Here is a 17,227-nt window from a genome sequence, read left to right on the forward strand (position 1 = left end):
CATACCATGTGGTTATACAGTATGCCAGCACACTCTCGATGGAGCAGCGATAGAAGGACAACATGAGCTTCTCCTGCAGGTTGGTTTTCCTGAGGATCCTCAGGAAGTGGAGTCTCTGCTGTGCCTTCTTTACTGTGGTGATGGTGTTGGTAGACCAGGTAAGATCCTCTGCGATGTGCGTACCCAGGAACCTGAAAGCTGGTACCCTTTCCACACAGACCCCATTGATGTAGAGTGGGTCGTAATCTCCACTGGTTTTTCTAAAGTCAATTATAAGTTCCTTTGTTTTGGAGGAGTTCAGGACCAGATTGTTCACTGAACACCATGCTGCCAGCCTTTGGATTTCATCCCTATAGGCTGTCTCATCTCCTTCTGAGATGAGTCCAACCACAGTCGTGTCATCCGCGAACTTGATGATGGTGTTGGTGGGATGGGTGGGGGCGCAGTCGTGAGTGTAGAGGGAGTAAAGGATGGGGCTCAACACACAGCCCTGTGGTGAGCCGGTGCTCAGTGTAATGGTGGAGGAGAGGTGAGGGCCTATTTTGACGGTCTGGGGGCGGTTGGTCAGGAAGTCCTTGATCCATTGGCAGATGGTTTGGGAAAATCCAAGGTCGGAAAGTTTGGTGACCAGTCTGCTCGGGATGACCGTGTTAAAGGCAGAGCTGAAGTCGAGGAAGAGCATCCTCACATAGCTCCCCTGGTGTTCAAGGTGGGTCAGTGCAGTGTGAAGAGCAGTGTCGATGGCATCCCCTGTAGACCTATTTGCTCTGTAGGCAAACTGGTGTGGGTCGAAGGTGGGTGGGAGGCTGGCTTTGATGTGCTGCAGGACCAGTCTCTCGAAGCACTTTGTGATGACCGGTGTGAGTGCTACCGGACGGTAGTCGTTAAGACCGCTGATGACAGACTTTTTCGGCAGTGGGATGATTGTGGCGGACTTCAGGCAGGGAGGGATGGTGGATTTTAAAAGGGACAGGTTGAAGATTTTTGTGAAGACCTCAGATAATTGGTCTGCACATTCCCTCAGCACTCTGCCCGTCACACCATCGGGGCCTGCAGCTTTCCTGGGATTCACTGCTCTGAGCACGCGCTTAACATCATACTCCTGCACAGTGAAGGTGTTGCTGTCAGGTGCTGGAGAGGGTGTTATGTCTGCCACTGTAGCTTTCACCTCGAAACGAGCAAAGAAACAGTTAAGTTCCTCTGCCAGCGAGGCGTCGCCGTCGGCAGTCGTGCGGTTGCTGGTCTTGTAGTTGGTGATGTGCTGGATGCCTTGCCATTCCCGCCGTGGGTCATTGTTGGAAAAGTGGTCCTCAATCTTCCTCTTGTAGGACGCTTTGGCATCCTTGATGCCTCTCTTCAGGTTGGTTCTAGCAGCACTGTATAGAGCTCTATCACTAGACCTGAAGGCGGTGTTACGGTCCTTGAGGAGAGACCTGACATCCTTTGTCATCCAGGGTTTTTGATTGGGATACAACCGGATGCGTTTGTCGACGGTGACATTGTCAACACAGTTTTTGATGTAGCAAAGTACAGTTGATGTGTACTCCTCCAAGTCATGATCCTCAAAAATATCCCAGTTGGTCCTTTCGAAGCAATCCTGCAGCTGCGAGGAAGCTCCTTCAGGCCATGTCTTAACAGTCTTTATGGTGACTGGAGCTTTCCTCCTGAGTGGGGTGTATGCTGGAGTTAGGAATATGGACAGGTGATCTGACTGCCCCAGGTGTGGTAGTGGTGCTGACCTGAAACCCTTCTTAATATTTGAGTAAACCTTGTCTAGTGTGTTTTTCCCCCTGGTAGCACATCTTATGTGTTGTTCAAGTTTCGGGAGAACTGACTTTAGGTCTGCATGGTTGAAGTCCCCGGCTATGATGTGGGCTGCTTCTGGATATGTGCTCTGTTGTGAGTTTATTGCACCGAGCAGGTAGCCTAAAGCTGTGCTAGCGTTAGCATTCGGTGGGATGTAGACTGCTGTTACTATAACCCCTGTAAATTCGCGAGGAAGGTAAAAAGGCCTGCATTTAACTGTTAGGGACTCCAGATCAGGAGAACAGTGGCTATCTATGATTTGGATGTTAGTGCACCAGCTGTTGTGCACGTAAATGCATAACCCCCCCCCCCTTGCTCTTACCGGAGTCGATGTTTCTGTCCCAACGAAACGCTGTACGCCCGGCTAGCTCAATGGCTCCGTCTGGGATAAGTGGATGAAGCCATGTCTCTGTTACTAAGAGAATGCAACAGTCCTCCACGAGTTTGTTTGCTGATATCTGTAGTTTTAGTTCGTCCATTTTGTTGATGATGGATCTGGCGTTGGTGAGAAACATGCTGGGTAGCGGTGGTTTGTGTGGCTGTCTCTTTAGCTTGGCAAGTATACCGGACCGGCATCCTCGCTTTTGCTTCCTGTTTCTCCTCCGCCTGCGACGCCTGTTCGTGCCGACAACTATCCACGGAGCGCCCGGTGTCCTGGCTATCTCTTCCGGTATATTTCGCGGGTGTGGAAATTCGCGCACAAGGTCCCGATTGCACTGGAATCCTATGAACAGAAGATCCTTTCGGTTGTAGGTAGGATTTGCCTGATTTTCCTGATTTTCCTGACTAAATTTGACTAACAGACATAACACAGATAACACACATAAAACGCACCGAAAGGGAGAGCTGTGAGCCGCTGCGTCCGTGCGCGCCGCCACTTAAGTGTAACATTTTAGTATGCATGGAAGATTGCCTTGTCTTCTAGTGAAGAATGTAGACAATTTTTTTCTTCATAACATTTACAAGACAGTGTTCCAATGATTAATGGATATTACTATTCTTCAATGAAAGAAAATATCTACTTGACAGCAATTTTTATGTTAAAATTATGTTTTTTTTAGCAGTGCATTCTTTGTATGAATATGAAAAACATACAAAAAAGTTTGTGAAATAAATTCTATATAAAACACAAAAAAAGATTAAGCACAATAACATTTGTGGCACCATAATAGAAAAATGTGTGCCTTTGGTTCTTCAAAATAAAACAAACGTCAATTATCACCAGAAATTCATAAAATTGCCAGCTCTCACAATGCAAAGGTCCATCAGTGACACACGCACGCATGTTCATATTTTGGCACCATTATCTGTTTAAAATTCTCATCTTTTATCAATAATCACCTCCAAGAGCTGTGCATTCTTAACTTCTAAAACTCCCTCTCCCTCCCTTCCCCTCTAAATCATCTCCCTCTCTTCCCTCCTTTGTAATACTTCCCACCAACTTAGATTCAGATCATATTTTCTCAATTCCCTCTTTATGGCAGTCAAATTTTATTTGATAACACTCCCCGTGAAGTTCAACTATTTCAAAGGACACCATTTAAGTTAATTACAAGTTTTTATTATGCATCATTAACTTTACCAATTTGTGATACTTCATGCTCCTTTATATCCTAAGCTCACAACCATATATAAATAAGCATGAAGCTTTAAGAACAGGACTTAAAATTTTTATTTTACGGCATTGTTACCTTTGCTGCTCCGATCAGGTCCCTTCGGAATCTATCCAATGGTTTGATAAATGTTTCGTCGATGTTACGAGCCTAAGAGAAAATTAGAACATTTATACAAAATATTTTGTTCCAACTGAAAATTGCAATATAGCGGATGGTGAATTTTTATAATCAGATCACTACTAAGACATTTGGCAACATCCTGATAAAGCTCAGCTTTCTTCAAAAGAACTAAGATGAAAAGTTGAATGAGGTAAATTAATTATTTTTTTGTTAATTCATTTTTGGAGGATCGGTATTTCCAGCAAGGCCAACATCTAATGCCCATTCTTAAACGTCCTGATAATATGACAGTGAGACACTTTGTGAAACATCACAGTCCTTCTGCTGAAGATAATTCTGCTATGCTGGTGGGAAGAGTTCCAAAAATCATACTTCAAGGTTTCAAGGTCAGTTTATTGTCATATGTGTCAATTAAGGTACAGTGAAATTTGAATTACCACAGCCATATGGTAATTCCACCAAATAAAGTGAAAAGCAACAAGACACACAACCACATAAAAGTTAACATTAACATTCATCACAAGTGGATTCCACATTCCTGACTGTGATGGAAGGCAATAAAATTCAAGCTTCTTCCTCTTTGTTCTCCCACGGTCGGGGCAGTCAAACCATCTGCAGTCGAGGCGATCGAAGCCCCCATCGGAGAGATCCAAGCTCTCGCGTCGGGGCGATTGAAACTCTCTCCGCGGCATGGTGCATCCTAGTCAGCCTCTTCTTACCAGAGACCACGGGCTTCACGATGTTAAAGTCCACAGGCCCCGCGATTGGAGCTTCGATCCTCGGCAAAGGGATCGCAAGCTCCGCGATGTTAAAGTCCCGCGGCTTGGAGCACTGGGTTGGTCTACAGCAGCGGCCGCCAACTCCACGATGTTAAGCCACAGTGGGGACGGAGATACAAAACGGGGAAAAAATCATATCTCCGTTAAGATCTCCATGTAAGAGATTGAAAAAAGTTTCCCCCAACCCCCACATAAAACAAACCAAGGAATACTTGGGACGGAGATACAAAACGGGGAAAAAATCATACCTCCGTCAAGATCTCCATGTAAGAGATTGAAAAAAGTTTCCCCCAACCCCCACATAAAACAAACCAAGGAACACTAAAACATACTTTTTAACAGATACTAAAAATAACAAGAAGAAGAAAGGACAGACTGGAACTATGATATATTTCCAAGTTAGGATGGTCTGCAGGTGATGATGCTCCCTATATTCCTTCAGACCTTGGGCGGCACGGTGGCACAGTGGTAGAGTTGCTGCGTTACAGCGCCAGAGACCCGGGTTTGATCCTGACTATGGGTGCTGTCCATACAGAGTTTGTACTTTCTCCCCGTGGGTTTTCTCCAGATGCTCTGACTAACACTATCCTAGACACATACTAGGGACAATTTTTTTTAACCAAAGCCAATTAATCTACAAACCTGTTCTTTAGAATTGGCTTAGCTATAAAAAAAAAGATAGATACAAAAAGCTGGAGTAACTCGGCAGGTCAGACAGCATCATTGGAGAAAAGGAATAGGTGACGTTTTGGGTCGAGACCCAATGGTTCAATGGTGCTTTATTGTAGCAATATGTGCAAATGCACAGTGACAAACAGTCCAGTGGGGTATTGCCATACCTAAGCACATCCCAATTAGCAAAGTGAACAGGAATAGTCTACTGATCCCGTATGCATGCAGTAGAGATCGAGGGTTTGTAAGTTCTAATAGCCCATGTGATGAGCTGCTGAGTCTAAGAATGATGAACGAGTAATCTGGCTTCATTTTAATATTTTAAATTCTAATAAATGTATCAGGAAAAATTGTTTTGAAAAATTAAATTGGAAACTGTGACCGTGCAACTTCTTGCTCTCAAGCAGAGCCCATCCCTTCTACTCTGCTGATTTTGGGTAAGACTGAGTCCCAGAATATTACTGTAACATGACCAGCATGTTATGACCTAGGTCAACAAACATGACCTAGTTTGTCATTTTTTCTTCACATTTTTTACCCACTCATATGCGATGCCTGCTGCAAAAGTACAACTGAATTTTAATTTCTGTTGAGCGCAATACTAATTGATAATATTACTTTTACCTCAGCATATGAAGTTCATTCTGATTCAGGGCTAAACATAGGAGAAGAAAATAAAGGGAGAACTACCAGTAATTTCATCCAAAATAACTTCTCACTTTCATAATTCTACATTCATCACTTAACTGAGTAAAGGTAAAGCGGCGCCTAACGGCTGCGGCTCGCTAGCAGTCTGTTCGTCTTTTTTCCTCTTTTTTTTTTTGTTGTGTGTCGGTGTTGGGATGGGTTTTTTTTTTTTTTTGGTTGTGTATGTGTGGGGGGTGGTGGTGTGGGTGGGGGGGTGGGGGAAACCTTTCTCTTTTAGGTCTCTTCCTCACGGCGCGGGGTGCGGCTCGGCCGCGGGGCCTTCCATCGCCCGGTGCGGCTCGGCCGCGGGGCCAAACATCGCCCGGCGCGGCTCGGCCGCGGGACTTTTCATCGCTGGTGCGGCTCGGCCGCGGGGCCTAACATCGCTGGTGCGGCTCGGCCGCGGGGCCTAACATCGCTGGTGCAGCTCGGCCGCGGGGCCTAACATCGCTGGTGCGGCTCGGCCGCGGGGCCTAACATCGCTGGTGCGGCTCGGCCGCGGGGCCTAACATCGCTGGTGCGGCTCGGCCGCTGGACTTAACAGTGCCCGGTGCGGCTCGGCCGCGGGACCTAACATCGCCTGGCGCGGCTCGGCCGCGGGACTTTTCATCGCTGGTGCGGCTCGGCCGCTGGACTTAACATCGCCCGGTGCGGCTTGGCCGCGGGGCCTTCCATCGCCCGGTGCGGCTCGGCCGCGGGGCCTAACATCGCCCGGCTCGGCCGCGGGACTTAGCTGCGCACGGCTCGGTCGCGGGGTCTTCCATCGCCCGGCTCGGCCACGAGACGTTTCAGCGCCCGGTGCGGCTCGGCCGCGGGGACTTCCATCCCCTTGTGGGGACTGTGCGGGTCGGTCGGGGATGAGCTGTCTGTCCGTGGGCGTGGGGAAGAGAGCGGAAGTTTTATTGCCTCCATCACAGTGAGGGGGTGTTTGGAGTCACTGAGATGGACGTTTGTGTTGGGGTCATGTGTCTTGTGTTCTTTTTTGTGTGTGACTGCTATGTAGTTTCGTTCGGTACCTTGGTACCGAATGACAAATAAAGCTCTGTTGAACTGTTGAACTGTCAAAGAAGCTTGTCCGCTAACCTTCTATGAAACTGGAAGATCTGATATAACTGACCTGCTATGAACTACTATACAGGCTCTGGAATAAAGGCAGAAAGAAATTCAGTTTGTTCGAGGACTGCTTAGATAAACAAGTTATTTCCCATTGTTTTCATGCTGGAAACTGTTCTGTTCCAATACAAACACTAAATGATAAAACAGACCCTCATTGGGTTACATGACCAAAAAACACATTACTTAATGCTATTTTCACATGGGAACATCTGTAGCACTCAAGAGAGATTAAAAACACACTAAAGCTAGTTCTCATGTTTGGACAAGGCAGTTATTTTGGTCGTGCAATATTTTATTTCTATACTGGTCCCGAAAGTATTAAAGCACACCACATTAGTTATGTTCATCCTATCCCTTACAGCTCAAAAAAACATTCCTTTGAACTGAAAGAGGGAAAGCAACAAAGTATCAGTTAGTATAAGGCCGTTGACCGGAAATTCAATCATGGCCGATCTATCTGTCTCTCTCAACTCCATTCTCCTGCCTTTTCTTCATTCAGGAGTGCTGGTGCGGGATTGCCAAAAAGTTAACTTGCAAGTTAAATCAGTAGTAAAGAAAGCAAACGCAATGCTAGCATTTATTTCGAGAGGGCTTATATACAAAAACAGGGATGCAATGCTGAGGCTCTATAAGGTGCTGGTCAGGCCGCATTTGAAATATTATGAGCAATTTTGGGCACCATATCTGAGGAAGGATGTGTTGGCTCTGGAAAGGGTCCAGAGGAGGGTCCAGAATGATCCCAGGAATGAGTAGGTAAACATATGATGAGTGTTTGACAGCACTGGGCCTATATTAGGTAGTTGAGGCCAGTTCATTGGTTATATTTAAGAGGGAGTTAGATGTGGCCCTTGTGGCTAGAGGGATCAGGGGGTATGGAGAGAAGGCAGATACAGGTTACTGAGCTGGATGATCAGCCATGATCATATTGAATGGCGGTGCAGGCTCGAAGGGCCAAATGGCCTACTCCTGCACCTATTTTCTATGTTTCTATATTTGCTGGAGTTTAGAAGAATGAGGAGGGATCTAATTGAAATGTATAGAATAGTGAAAGGCTTGGATAGAGTGGATGTGGAGAGGATGTTTCCACTAGTGGGAGAGTCTAGGATAAGCGGTCAAAGCCTCAGAATTAAAGGACATTATTTTAAGAAGGAGATGAGGAGGAAGAGGATGGTGAATCTGTAGAATTCTTTGCCACAGAAGACTGTGGAGGCAAAGTCAGTTGATATATTTAAGGCAGAGATAGATATATTCTTGATTAGTACGGATGTCAGAGATTATGGGGAGAAGGCAGGAGAATGGGATTAGGACGGATAGATAAATCAGCCATGAATGAATGGTGGAGACTTGATGGGCCGAATGGCCTAGTTCTACTCCTATCACTTATGATCTTATGATCTAACCTTTGACACTTACTAATCAAGAGTCTGTGAATCTCGCCTTAAAAGTGTGACGGATAGCCATTAATCCTCAGCATCTGAAAATGTCTGGAATTGCAAACCACTTTAGGGTGACTGCCATGTTTCCAGTGAACTAGACATTCCTGGAATTCTGACTTTCCCTATTAAGAAATTCTTCTCAGATCCACAACAACCTGCAGGGTGAGCTAGTGGAAACCTTTCCAGTTCATTAAATAATATATAAGAGGAACCCTTTCGAGTACATGAGGACAATCAATGGGTATCTGCATTGTTGGGAGCCAATAATGTTGCAAATCCCAGTGCCAGAGATATTACTTCCTCCTCAGTGAATTCAAATACATTACCTAGTTATCTCTCAGGTGCAACGGAACATAACATGTTGGGAAACATCGCAGAGAACTGCTCTGGCAGCTTGGGAAATATATCTAGAGCAGAAATCTTGATTTCCAGCTCAGGTAGCATCTGTGGAGATAGAAAACACAGTTAATATTTCAGGCTCATGACCTTTTAGGACTTTGATGAAAGGTCACTGACCTGAAGCATTAACTTTATTTCTCTCTCCACCATTGCTTCCTGATCAGCTGAATATTTCCAACATTACGTTTTTATTTCAATTACATTTAAGGTTGAGAACAAAAAAACGGCAGTGAATTTGAATGAATGAATTGGAGTCTTTTCAGAGAGGAAAATAAAGGCACAAGAAAGACTGTAGAGAAAGAAAGTGGGGGAAAGCAGAAAAAGAAAATTACTCCAAAAAAACTATCTTTTCTTTTTGACTGGAGAAGTTGGTTCACTTTCAATAAGCACAAGAATTCTCATTAAAATGGGTACATATGTTATCAATTACCAGTTCTAAATTATTGTGGCAAGATTAATTGATAATTAATACGCAGGAATAACAACATTTAAAATACGTTTGGGCAGGTTAATGGATTGGAAAGAATTAGAGGGATGTGGGCCAAATGTGGGCAGGTGGGACTAGAGTAGATGGTGCATCTTGGTCAGCATGACCAAGATGGGCTGAAGGGCCCGTTTCCGTGCTGTATAGCAATGACGATGTAACTGCAACTCACTGGAAAGTTAAAGCAAGCTGTGGCCTTGTTTTGGGACTAACAATAGATTGGTGCAAATTGCTCAGGAAATATTGGTGACTAATTCATTTTGGTGACAAGATCTCATCAGAGCTCATTATGTATCATGGTGAATGCTAATTTTATCCAAAAACATCAATAAATCTGTGCTCAAATCTTACCATGCAGAAAAAACACTGATTCAGTGATATGCATTAGGTTTTAATGACACAAAAGTTTCAATTACATCATATCACAAGCCCCTCACAATATCTTGATTATATGAGGTAAATGAAACTAGACTACCACTGAAATGTAATGAAGATCCTGAAATAAGCACCCATTACTTTATTGACCAAGGGAACTCAACCTTTCCTTTCCCTGTACACCAACCAGATTTGTTTAGTTTCACTTTGATTACAAACCAATCGACATCTAGCATAAAATAATGTAAGAACAGTGTTTGTATACAACATAGTCTTAAAAATTAATAGCCATTAAACTAGACTGAAAGCAGCCTTTAGAATCACCAAAGCTTGTTAAATCATGCATTAGAACATTTTAAAGAAATTTTGTTTATAAAAATAAATTTATGGATTAATTCATAAAAGTACTAACCTATAAAGCTAATCTATACGAGCTAATTTATGTTTGATTCTGTAAATCCTTTAATCTCAGCCAACAAATCAACAGAGGCAGCACCTCAAGGAGATGGCCACGACGGACACGGACAGAAATAGAAATTAGCCAATGTTTTTTTCACAGAACTACAGATACGATTCATGAAAATATATCTCTGCTATATAAATGCTCCCTAGATTAAACAGTCTGAATACACACAACTCTAATATTAAAGGAGATATGGGAGAAGTGAAGACAACCCTGGAAAAAGAGAGACCCATCATCTCTCTGTTAAGTCTAAAACAAATCATTATCATCCTGATCTCACCAGAAAACCTAAACTTGCCTTTAAAAAGACTTGCTTGAGCCCCATCTCATCTTTACAACCCATTTTAACCATGTAACAAGAAGTCCAACATTGTACAGCCAACTACACTCCAAATCTTGATGTTAAATCTGTTAGTATGGAGTTTGCTTTTTTTTTGGTCACCTATTGCACTCTGGTTTTCTCCCACATCTCAAATAAGTGCGGGTTATATGGTTAATTAGCCACTGTAAATTGCTCCTTTATGTTGGTGAGTTGTAGAATCTGAGAAGTGTTGACAAAATGTAGGGAGAATGGGATTAATGAAGATGAATGCAAATGGCTGACAGAACAAACTGCCTTTATGCCCTTTCATGTATTAACCACACCTGCAATTCGTGTTTCTACAGGAGGAACTGCAGATGTTGGTTTACCAAGAAAGACACGGAATGTTGGAATAATTCAGTGGGTCAGGCAGCATCTGCGGAAGACAGACATTGTTTTAGGTGTGGACCATTGGGGGGGGGGGGGTTTGTTAGCAGATGGGTGGACAAAGGCCAGAAATGGTAAGAAGACAAAGATGACAGAAGGGTGTAAGTTATTAGAGGAGTAAACTGAAATGCGAAGATGGGGTCTAGAAGGGAAACGGGCAGGGGTGGGGCGAGAAAGAAAAAGGGGGCAAGGTAGGGCAGAGAAGGAAAGAGGACCAAGCGCAAGTGTTCAGGAAACCAGACATAAACAATACGTCCCTTTCACCGAACACTTTCTCTGGGTCCGTCTTGACCTTCGGGATCTCCCTGTTGCTAACTATTTTAACTCTTTCCAATTTGCATTCCGACGTTTCTGTCCTGGGCCTCCTCCACTGCCAGAGTGAGGCCGCACGCACGCACCATGTTAGGGTTGGGTAGTTTGAACAGTATGAACACTGAATTCACCAATTTCAAGTACATCCCCACCACCTCTCCCTTCTCTCTTCACTGTACCCCCATCGGTTGCCCACCTCTTTTTCCCAAATTTCCGCTTTTCCCTTCCACCAACATCCCTTCCTCTGGCTTCACAAGTTTACTCCTCTTTGCTTATCTTATAGCCTTTTGCCATCTTTTTGTCTTTTCATTTCTGACCTTCATCCACCTACCTGCCTAATCCCAATCCCCATCCCCCTTTCTCACCTGTATCCACCTCCCACTTTTTTTTTGCCTGACCCACTGAGTTACTCCAGCATTTTGTGTTTACCTTAGAGAAGTCAATGTTCATACTGCTGGCGTGTAAGCTGCCCACGCGAAATATGAGGTGCTGTTCATCCATTCTCCATTGTCAGAGTGAGGCCCAGCACAAATTGGAGAAACAGCACCTTATATTTCGCTTAGGCAGCTTACACGCCAGCAATATGAACATTGACTTCTCTAAGGAAAACACAAAATGCTGGAGTAACTCAGCGGGTCAGGCAGCATCTCTGGAGAGAAGGAATGGGTGACGTTTCGGGTCATGACCCTTCTTCAGACTCTCCAGAGATGCTGCCTGACCCGCTGGGTTACTCGAGCATTTTGCGTTTAGTTCAATTTAAACCAACATCTGCCTTTCTTTCCTACATATTTTGACTTCTCTAACTTCGTAACCCTTGCTTTTCCTCTCTCTCCATCCCTCCCCAGTTCTCTGACCAGTCTTACTGTCTCCGACTACATTTTATGTTTGCTTTGTTGTTGTTATCTTCTACCAGCTTACAATGATCTATTCTACATTTTCCTTGATCTCCATTCCCCTTGTCCTATTTTCACACCTTACACTTCCTTATCTATGTACCTCCCTCTCCCGACATCAGTCTGGTCTCAACCCGAAACTTCACCCATTCCTTCTCTCCAGAGATGCTGACTGTCCTGCCGAGTAAATCCAGATTTGAGTGTCTAGCAATGGTGTATCTCTCTATAACATTACACGTGTTCACTTTCCAGATCTCCTTACCCAAGTAGGGTCCCAAAAACATTTTGCAGGTGCTTGTTCCACCTGTTCAAGAGTCTAACATGGCATGAGAGCAGCTGATTAGATGTGACGTGACTATCTCTTTTTAAAAGTGTCACCGGAACAATTACTGTCCTACGGGAAATTACAAATGAATAAAGCCCCTGAAAGAGTAAATGGAAAATGTTAATGGCTTTAGAAACATCAGACAAAAAGGAAAAGGGGAATGATAAATATTTTCATTCATGATGTAACTAAATATAAGTTGGGGTTTTTTCCCCAGGTGAATATATATTTAACCAATTTTAAAAAAACACCACTATGGATTTCTAGGTAATGGCCAAAATTACCGGTAATATGCTCCAGTGAATTGATCCTCAAAATCCATTTGCTAAATGTTGATTATGCAGGGCATGACATCACAGATTAACTTGAAAGATATAGCTATCCACAGCAGGCATTCCATGGAAAACTCACAACCAACAATGTTGGTTGGAAACCACCAGGGGGCGCCGCACGATGGCTGCCTCGCCTACAGTGTGTCTTTTTCAAACTCTTATTGTTGTTTTTGGTAAGTTTTAAAGGTTTGTGTAAATGTTCTCTGGTTTGTTTTATGTGGGGGGTGGGGGAGGGGTCAGGGGTCAGGGAAAACCTTTTTTCAATCTCTTACTTTACCGGTGATGCAATTGTTTTCCAGATCGTACCTCCGGTTGCTCTGCGGCCTAACATCGTGCAGCTGGAGGCCTTGCCTGGGACTGACTTTGAGCCCCCGCGGGGCCAGGGACGTAACATCTGAGCGTGCGATTCCTTGCCTGGGACCGACGCTCCAATGCGGCCTGCGGATTTGACATCGAGGAGCTCGCAGTTTCGGGTTGAGACCGATCAGGAGCACCCAAGCTGCACGAGATTCAACAAGCCCCGACCGGGGTAGATTGCCAGCGCAGGGGGCTGAGATCCCCCCCCCCCCCCCCGATGCAGGAGCTTGATCGCCCCGATGAGGGAGGCACGCCGCCAGCTACGGGAGTCAAGATCATCCCGTCAACGGAAGGTTAGAGGCCCCCAACCGCTGGAGGACAAAGAAGGGAGAGATTGAACTTTTTTTTCACCTCCATCACAGTGAGGAATGCGGAGGAGTCACTGTGGTGGATGTTCATGTTAAAATGTATTTTGTGTGTCCTGTTGCTTTTTATTGTTATGACTGTATGGCAAATGAAATTCCTAGTATGGTGCAAAACATACTTGGTTAATAAAGTATTATTGTGAAAAGTATTATTTTGTGATGTTCAGCCAGAAGTATGTTTTCCAGGATGGACAATTTTGAGGCAGTTCCCAGTGCTACTAATCTCAATTGAAATGCATAGCACCAACTATCCTAGAAATGGCATTGCTGGAGTTGCTGAGAAACACATTTACATTTACCATTTGTACAAAGCCTGGAAATACATAACCTATTGCAGGCACAGTAAAATCACTATTCTAAACATAGCTGAGTGAAGAAGTACTCCCTCTGGACTACACTTCCCATACCACTCATATGTACCACAAAAGCAAAACCTGGTTCGCAGCTAATTATATATTTTTTAATTCTGAATTTCTGCCTACTGTCCAGAAACTTTTAAATTACTAAGCTATGAAATTTTCAGTCAATAAAAGATACTGAAAATTAACGGGATAAACAACATTGTTACTATTTGCAAGTCTACAACTGTCTTGAAATTCATATGGAAGTCAAAGGATACTAAATTAAAAACTAAGCTGAAATCTTCAGCAGCTGGTCTACCCAGAGTGGGAGAAATGCTGAATTAACTACACTTCAGAATTAATTGCATTCTGTTTTAAATCACTAGGCTGAAATGAGCTCCAATAGAGGGAAAAAAACTAAGCAGCAAAGTGGATCTTATGCTGCGGTCAGCCTAAAACAATTAAATACCATAATGCTTTTGGAAAAGAAGAGTAAATAGCAAGTTAAATTATGGGAATAGTAAAACCACAGACTGAAGTTAGCAATTTTCAACGATCTTTCTTCCTTGGGGATTTTGAAAACATAGAGAAACTACATTTACAACAATCTGTTAAGAGATGCATTCCAATCAAATACCTGATGACATGAAAGTAGTTTGTGGTGAATTAATCTCAAAAGACCCATCTATATTTATATAGCAAGCAAGTCAGTTCCCAGAATACTTAGTTAAAATATGAAGAGACCACTCCTTCTCCTGGCGCACAGTATTTCTGCTTACCATCATTTCCCTCTGTTCCTCGAGAGTACGTAAAAATGCGGCAAACTCCTGAATGGACTCATCTGCAATACAATGACAAAGCAATTAACTAATGCCGACACTTTTCTAACAATTTTCCAGAATAAGTAGACATTCCCATCATAAATATAGTTTATAAACATAGTCGTAAGTTGTTCAGTTTCCGAGCCTGCCCTGCAATTTAAGGAGATTAAGGCCTACAGTGATTGCATAAATTGTCAGTTTAGTTCAGTTTAGAGATACAGTATGGAAACAGGCCCTCGATCCATGCCGACCAGCGATCACCCATACACTAGAACTAGAGACAATTTACTGAAACTAATTAACCTACAAACCAGCAAGTCTTTGGAATGTAGGAGGAAAATCAAGCACCAGAGAAAACCCACGCTGTCACAGGGAGAACATACAAACTCTATACAAACAGCACCCCGTCAGGATCGAAACCGTGTCTCTGGCGCTGTTAGGCAGCTGCTCTATCACTGCACCACAGTGCTGCCCTCAGTTCATTCAGTTCCTCATAGTCCTTACAACATTTGATTAACAGAAATCGATCTATTTCAGACTTTTAAATTATTTACAAAGTTTTCATTTCCCTTGTAGAAGATTTTGCAAACTTTTGTCATTCAGTGTATGCAGGGGCCTTTAATGCCTTTCCTCGCAAAAGCCGACTTCTACCTTAAAACATGTCTATTTAAACTGGGGCTCACAACTGGCAAGGATTTTTGGTTTGATGAGTAGGCATAAGATGCAATAACTGAAGGGTGCAAGATCTGTACAAATTACTAATTAGGCCTCGGTGAGAAAAGTGGGACAATTCGGGTCACCACATTTTAGAAACCTGTCTCCACTAAGGGTGGAATGAGTGGCTAAAGGGCCTGTCCCACTTAGGCAATTTTAAGGCAACTGCCGGTGACTAGGCTGTCGCCGACAGTTCGCCAGGGTGTCGCGGGCATAATCGTGAGGAGTCTTCCAAGAATCGGAGTGGATCTCAGCGCGTCGCTGAGAAATCATCCGGAGTAAAATTTCTCGGCGACAGCTGGCTTGTCGCCAGGTATCGTTGCTTATTGCGGGCGCTGTCGCCTGCTGTCCCCAGGTTTGCTAGTTTCTCTTAGATGCATTTAGAAGCACATAATATTAAAATAAGTAGTCATTTCAAGATACCATAAAATACATGTGTTTAACCAATTTATTTACCGTCAGGACATTTGACAGGTAGATTGGAGGCAACAGTTTTACGGTCAGGTAAGCGCAGGAATTTTCGCGATGTTTATGGCCATCAGCGATCACATTTAAAGTAGGCTCCCAACCCAGATATGCAACCGAGAAACCAGATATGCATCTCCCGTACATTTTCAAAGAATGCCCACACACTTTTCACAAAAATCCATTTAACCACTTTTTAAATTAAATTTCTTAATACTGCCATTAGTAAACTAGAAGTCAATCCAGTTTATGCCTTGTTACCGTGAAGCTTGGTTTTTAAGTAACCCATACAAGATGTTATAGTTCAAAACTCCCAAGTGCTTACCGACTTGTCAGTGATTTCAGCGAAAATTAGGACGTTGGAGAAGCATTGACAGAGTGGGAATTTCGCGATGTTTCCGAAGACGGTGTAATCTCGACCTGACTCAGCATTATCGTGGTCATTGTCGTCGGGTAAAAGAAAATTTTGGTGATCTGCTACGACTTTGACAGTCACTGGCAGTCGCCTAAAAAAATCGCCTAAGTGGGACAATCCCTTTACAAAGATGAGGCCAGCAGGAAAGAGAATTTTTGTTCTGAGATGACTGAATAAGGGATTGTTTTCTTCAGAACAGAAGGGGAAGATTTAATAGTAAAGAAGCCAGATAACATAGAAAGGGCAGATTTAAAGTAATTAGGATTGGAAGGTCACCCTCTACGATCAGCCCCAATGATAATCCTCAACACCATCCTGTGCCCCACAAAGATGCTTTTTCAGCCCCGTGTTATATTCCTTATTCACTCATGATTGTGCAGACAAATACCAATCAATGGTTCAATGGGGCTTTATTGTCACATGTGCGATGTGCAAACACACCGTGAAATTCTGTTCCTGCAAACAGTCCAGTAGAGTATCACCATACCACCCCGATTAGCCGTTGTGTAGAAATAGTCCACTGACCCCCCCCCCCCCATACAGGAGGCGCCATGTTTGGCACCATTTTCCAAGTCCAGTCCACACTTCAGTTGTTATGAGCGGTGCCCGATTCAGGCAAGCCCCAGGCTGTCCTCTCGGTCGCTGGTCTTCGGGAGATGAACAGCAGCAGATCATAATGCCTCCCCACCACGCTAGTCCCATTTGCTTGCATTAGGTACATATCCCTCAACACCTTTCCTATCCAATCTTATCTAAACCCAGCTTATCAAGTTGGTTTTAAGAAAACAATCAATAATCAGTTTTGAGAACTGTAGCAGTTTGATCAGAATAGTGCCCAATAGAGTCATTAAATGCACACAAAACATAAAAAATTACAAAGATGAAGATACTTCTGTGGGAAATTGTTCAAAGTTCAAGACTTTTTCAATTTTAATACATTTAGCTACTTAACAGTTCCATCAGAATGGAAAAACAAGCGTCTTATCTTGGTTTGTTGTCTCAACAATAAATTGCAGATTCTTGGACAGGATTTTACCATGAGACCAAGTCACAGTGGGCTCTTGAAACTATCTACAAGTTTGCAGACGGAACCACCTTAGTGAGCCGGATATGAAATAATGACGAGACGAAATATAGGAAGGAGATTGAGAACCCTGTAACCTGATGCCAAGACAACAACCTCTCC

At 43.6% G+C, this 17,227-nt stretch overlaps 1 protein-coding gene across 1 annotated transcript in view; it reads right to left on the minus strand.

Moving 5' to 3' along the window:
* Positions 1–17,227, minus strand: part of arhgap10 (Rho GTPase activating protein 10) — a 139,629-nt gene that overhangs the window by 74,072 nt on the left and 48,330 nt on the right. The window contains exons 3-4 of the mRNA XM_078412329.1: positions 14,406–14,467; positions 3,498–3,569 (exon numbers count right to left, since the gene is read on the minus strand). Of these exons, the coding sequence (XP_078268455.1) occupies positions 3,498–3,569; positions 14,406–14,467 (134 nt within the window). The remainder of the gene's footprint in view (positions 1–3,497; positions 3,570–14,405; positions 14,468–17,227) is intronic.

The sequence above is a fragment of the Rhinoraja longicauda genome, chromosome 1 (assembly GCF_053455715.1).
Source record: "Rhinoraja longicauda isolate Sanriku21f chromosome 1, sRhiLon1.1, whole genome shotgun sequence".
NCBI classification, from domain to species: Eukaryota; Metazoa; Chordata; class Chondrichthyes; order Rajiformes; family Arhynchobatidae; genus Rhinoraja; species Rhinoraja longicauda.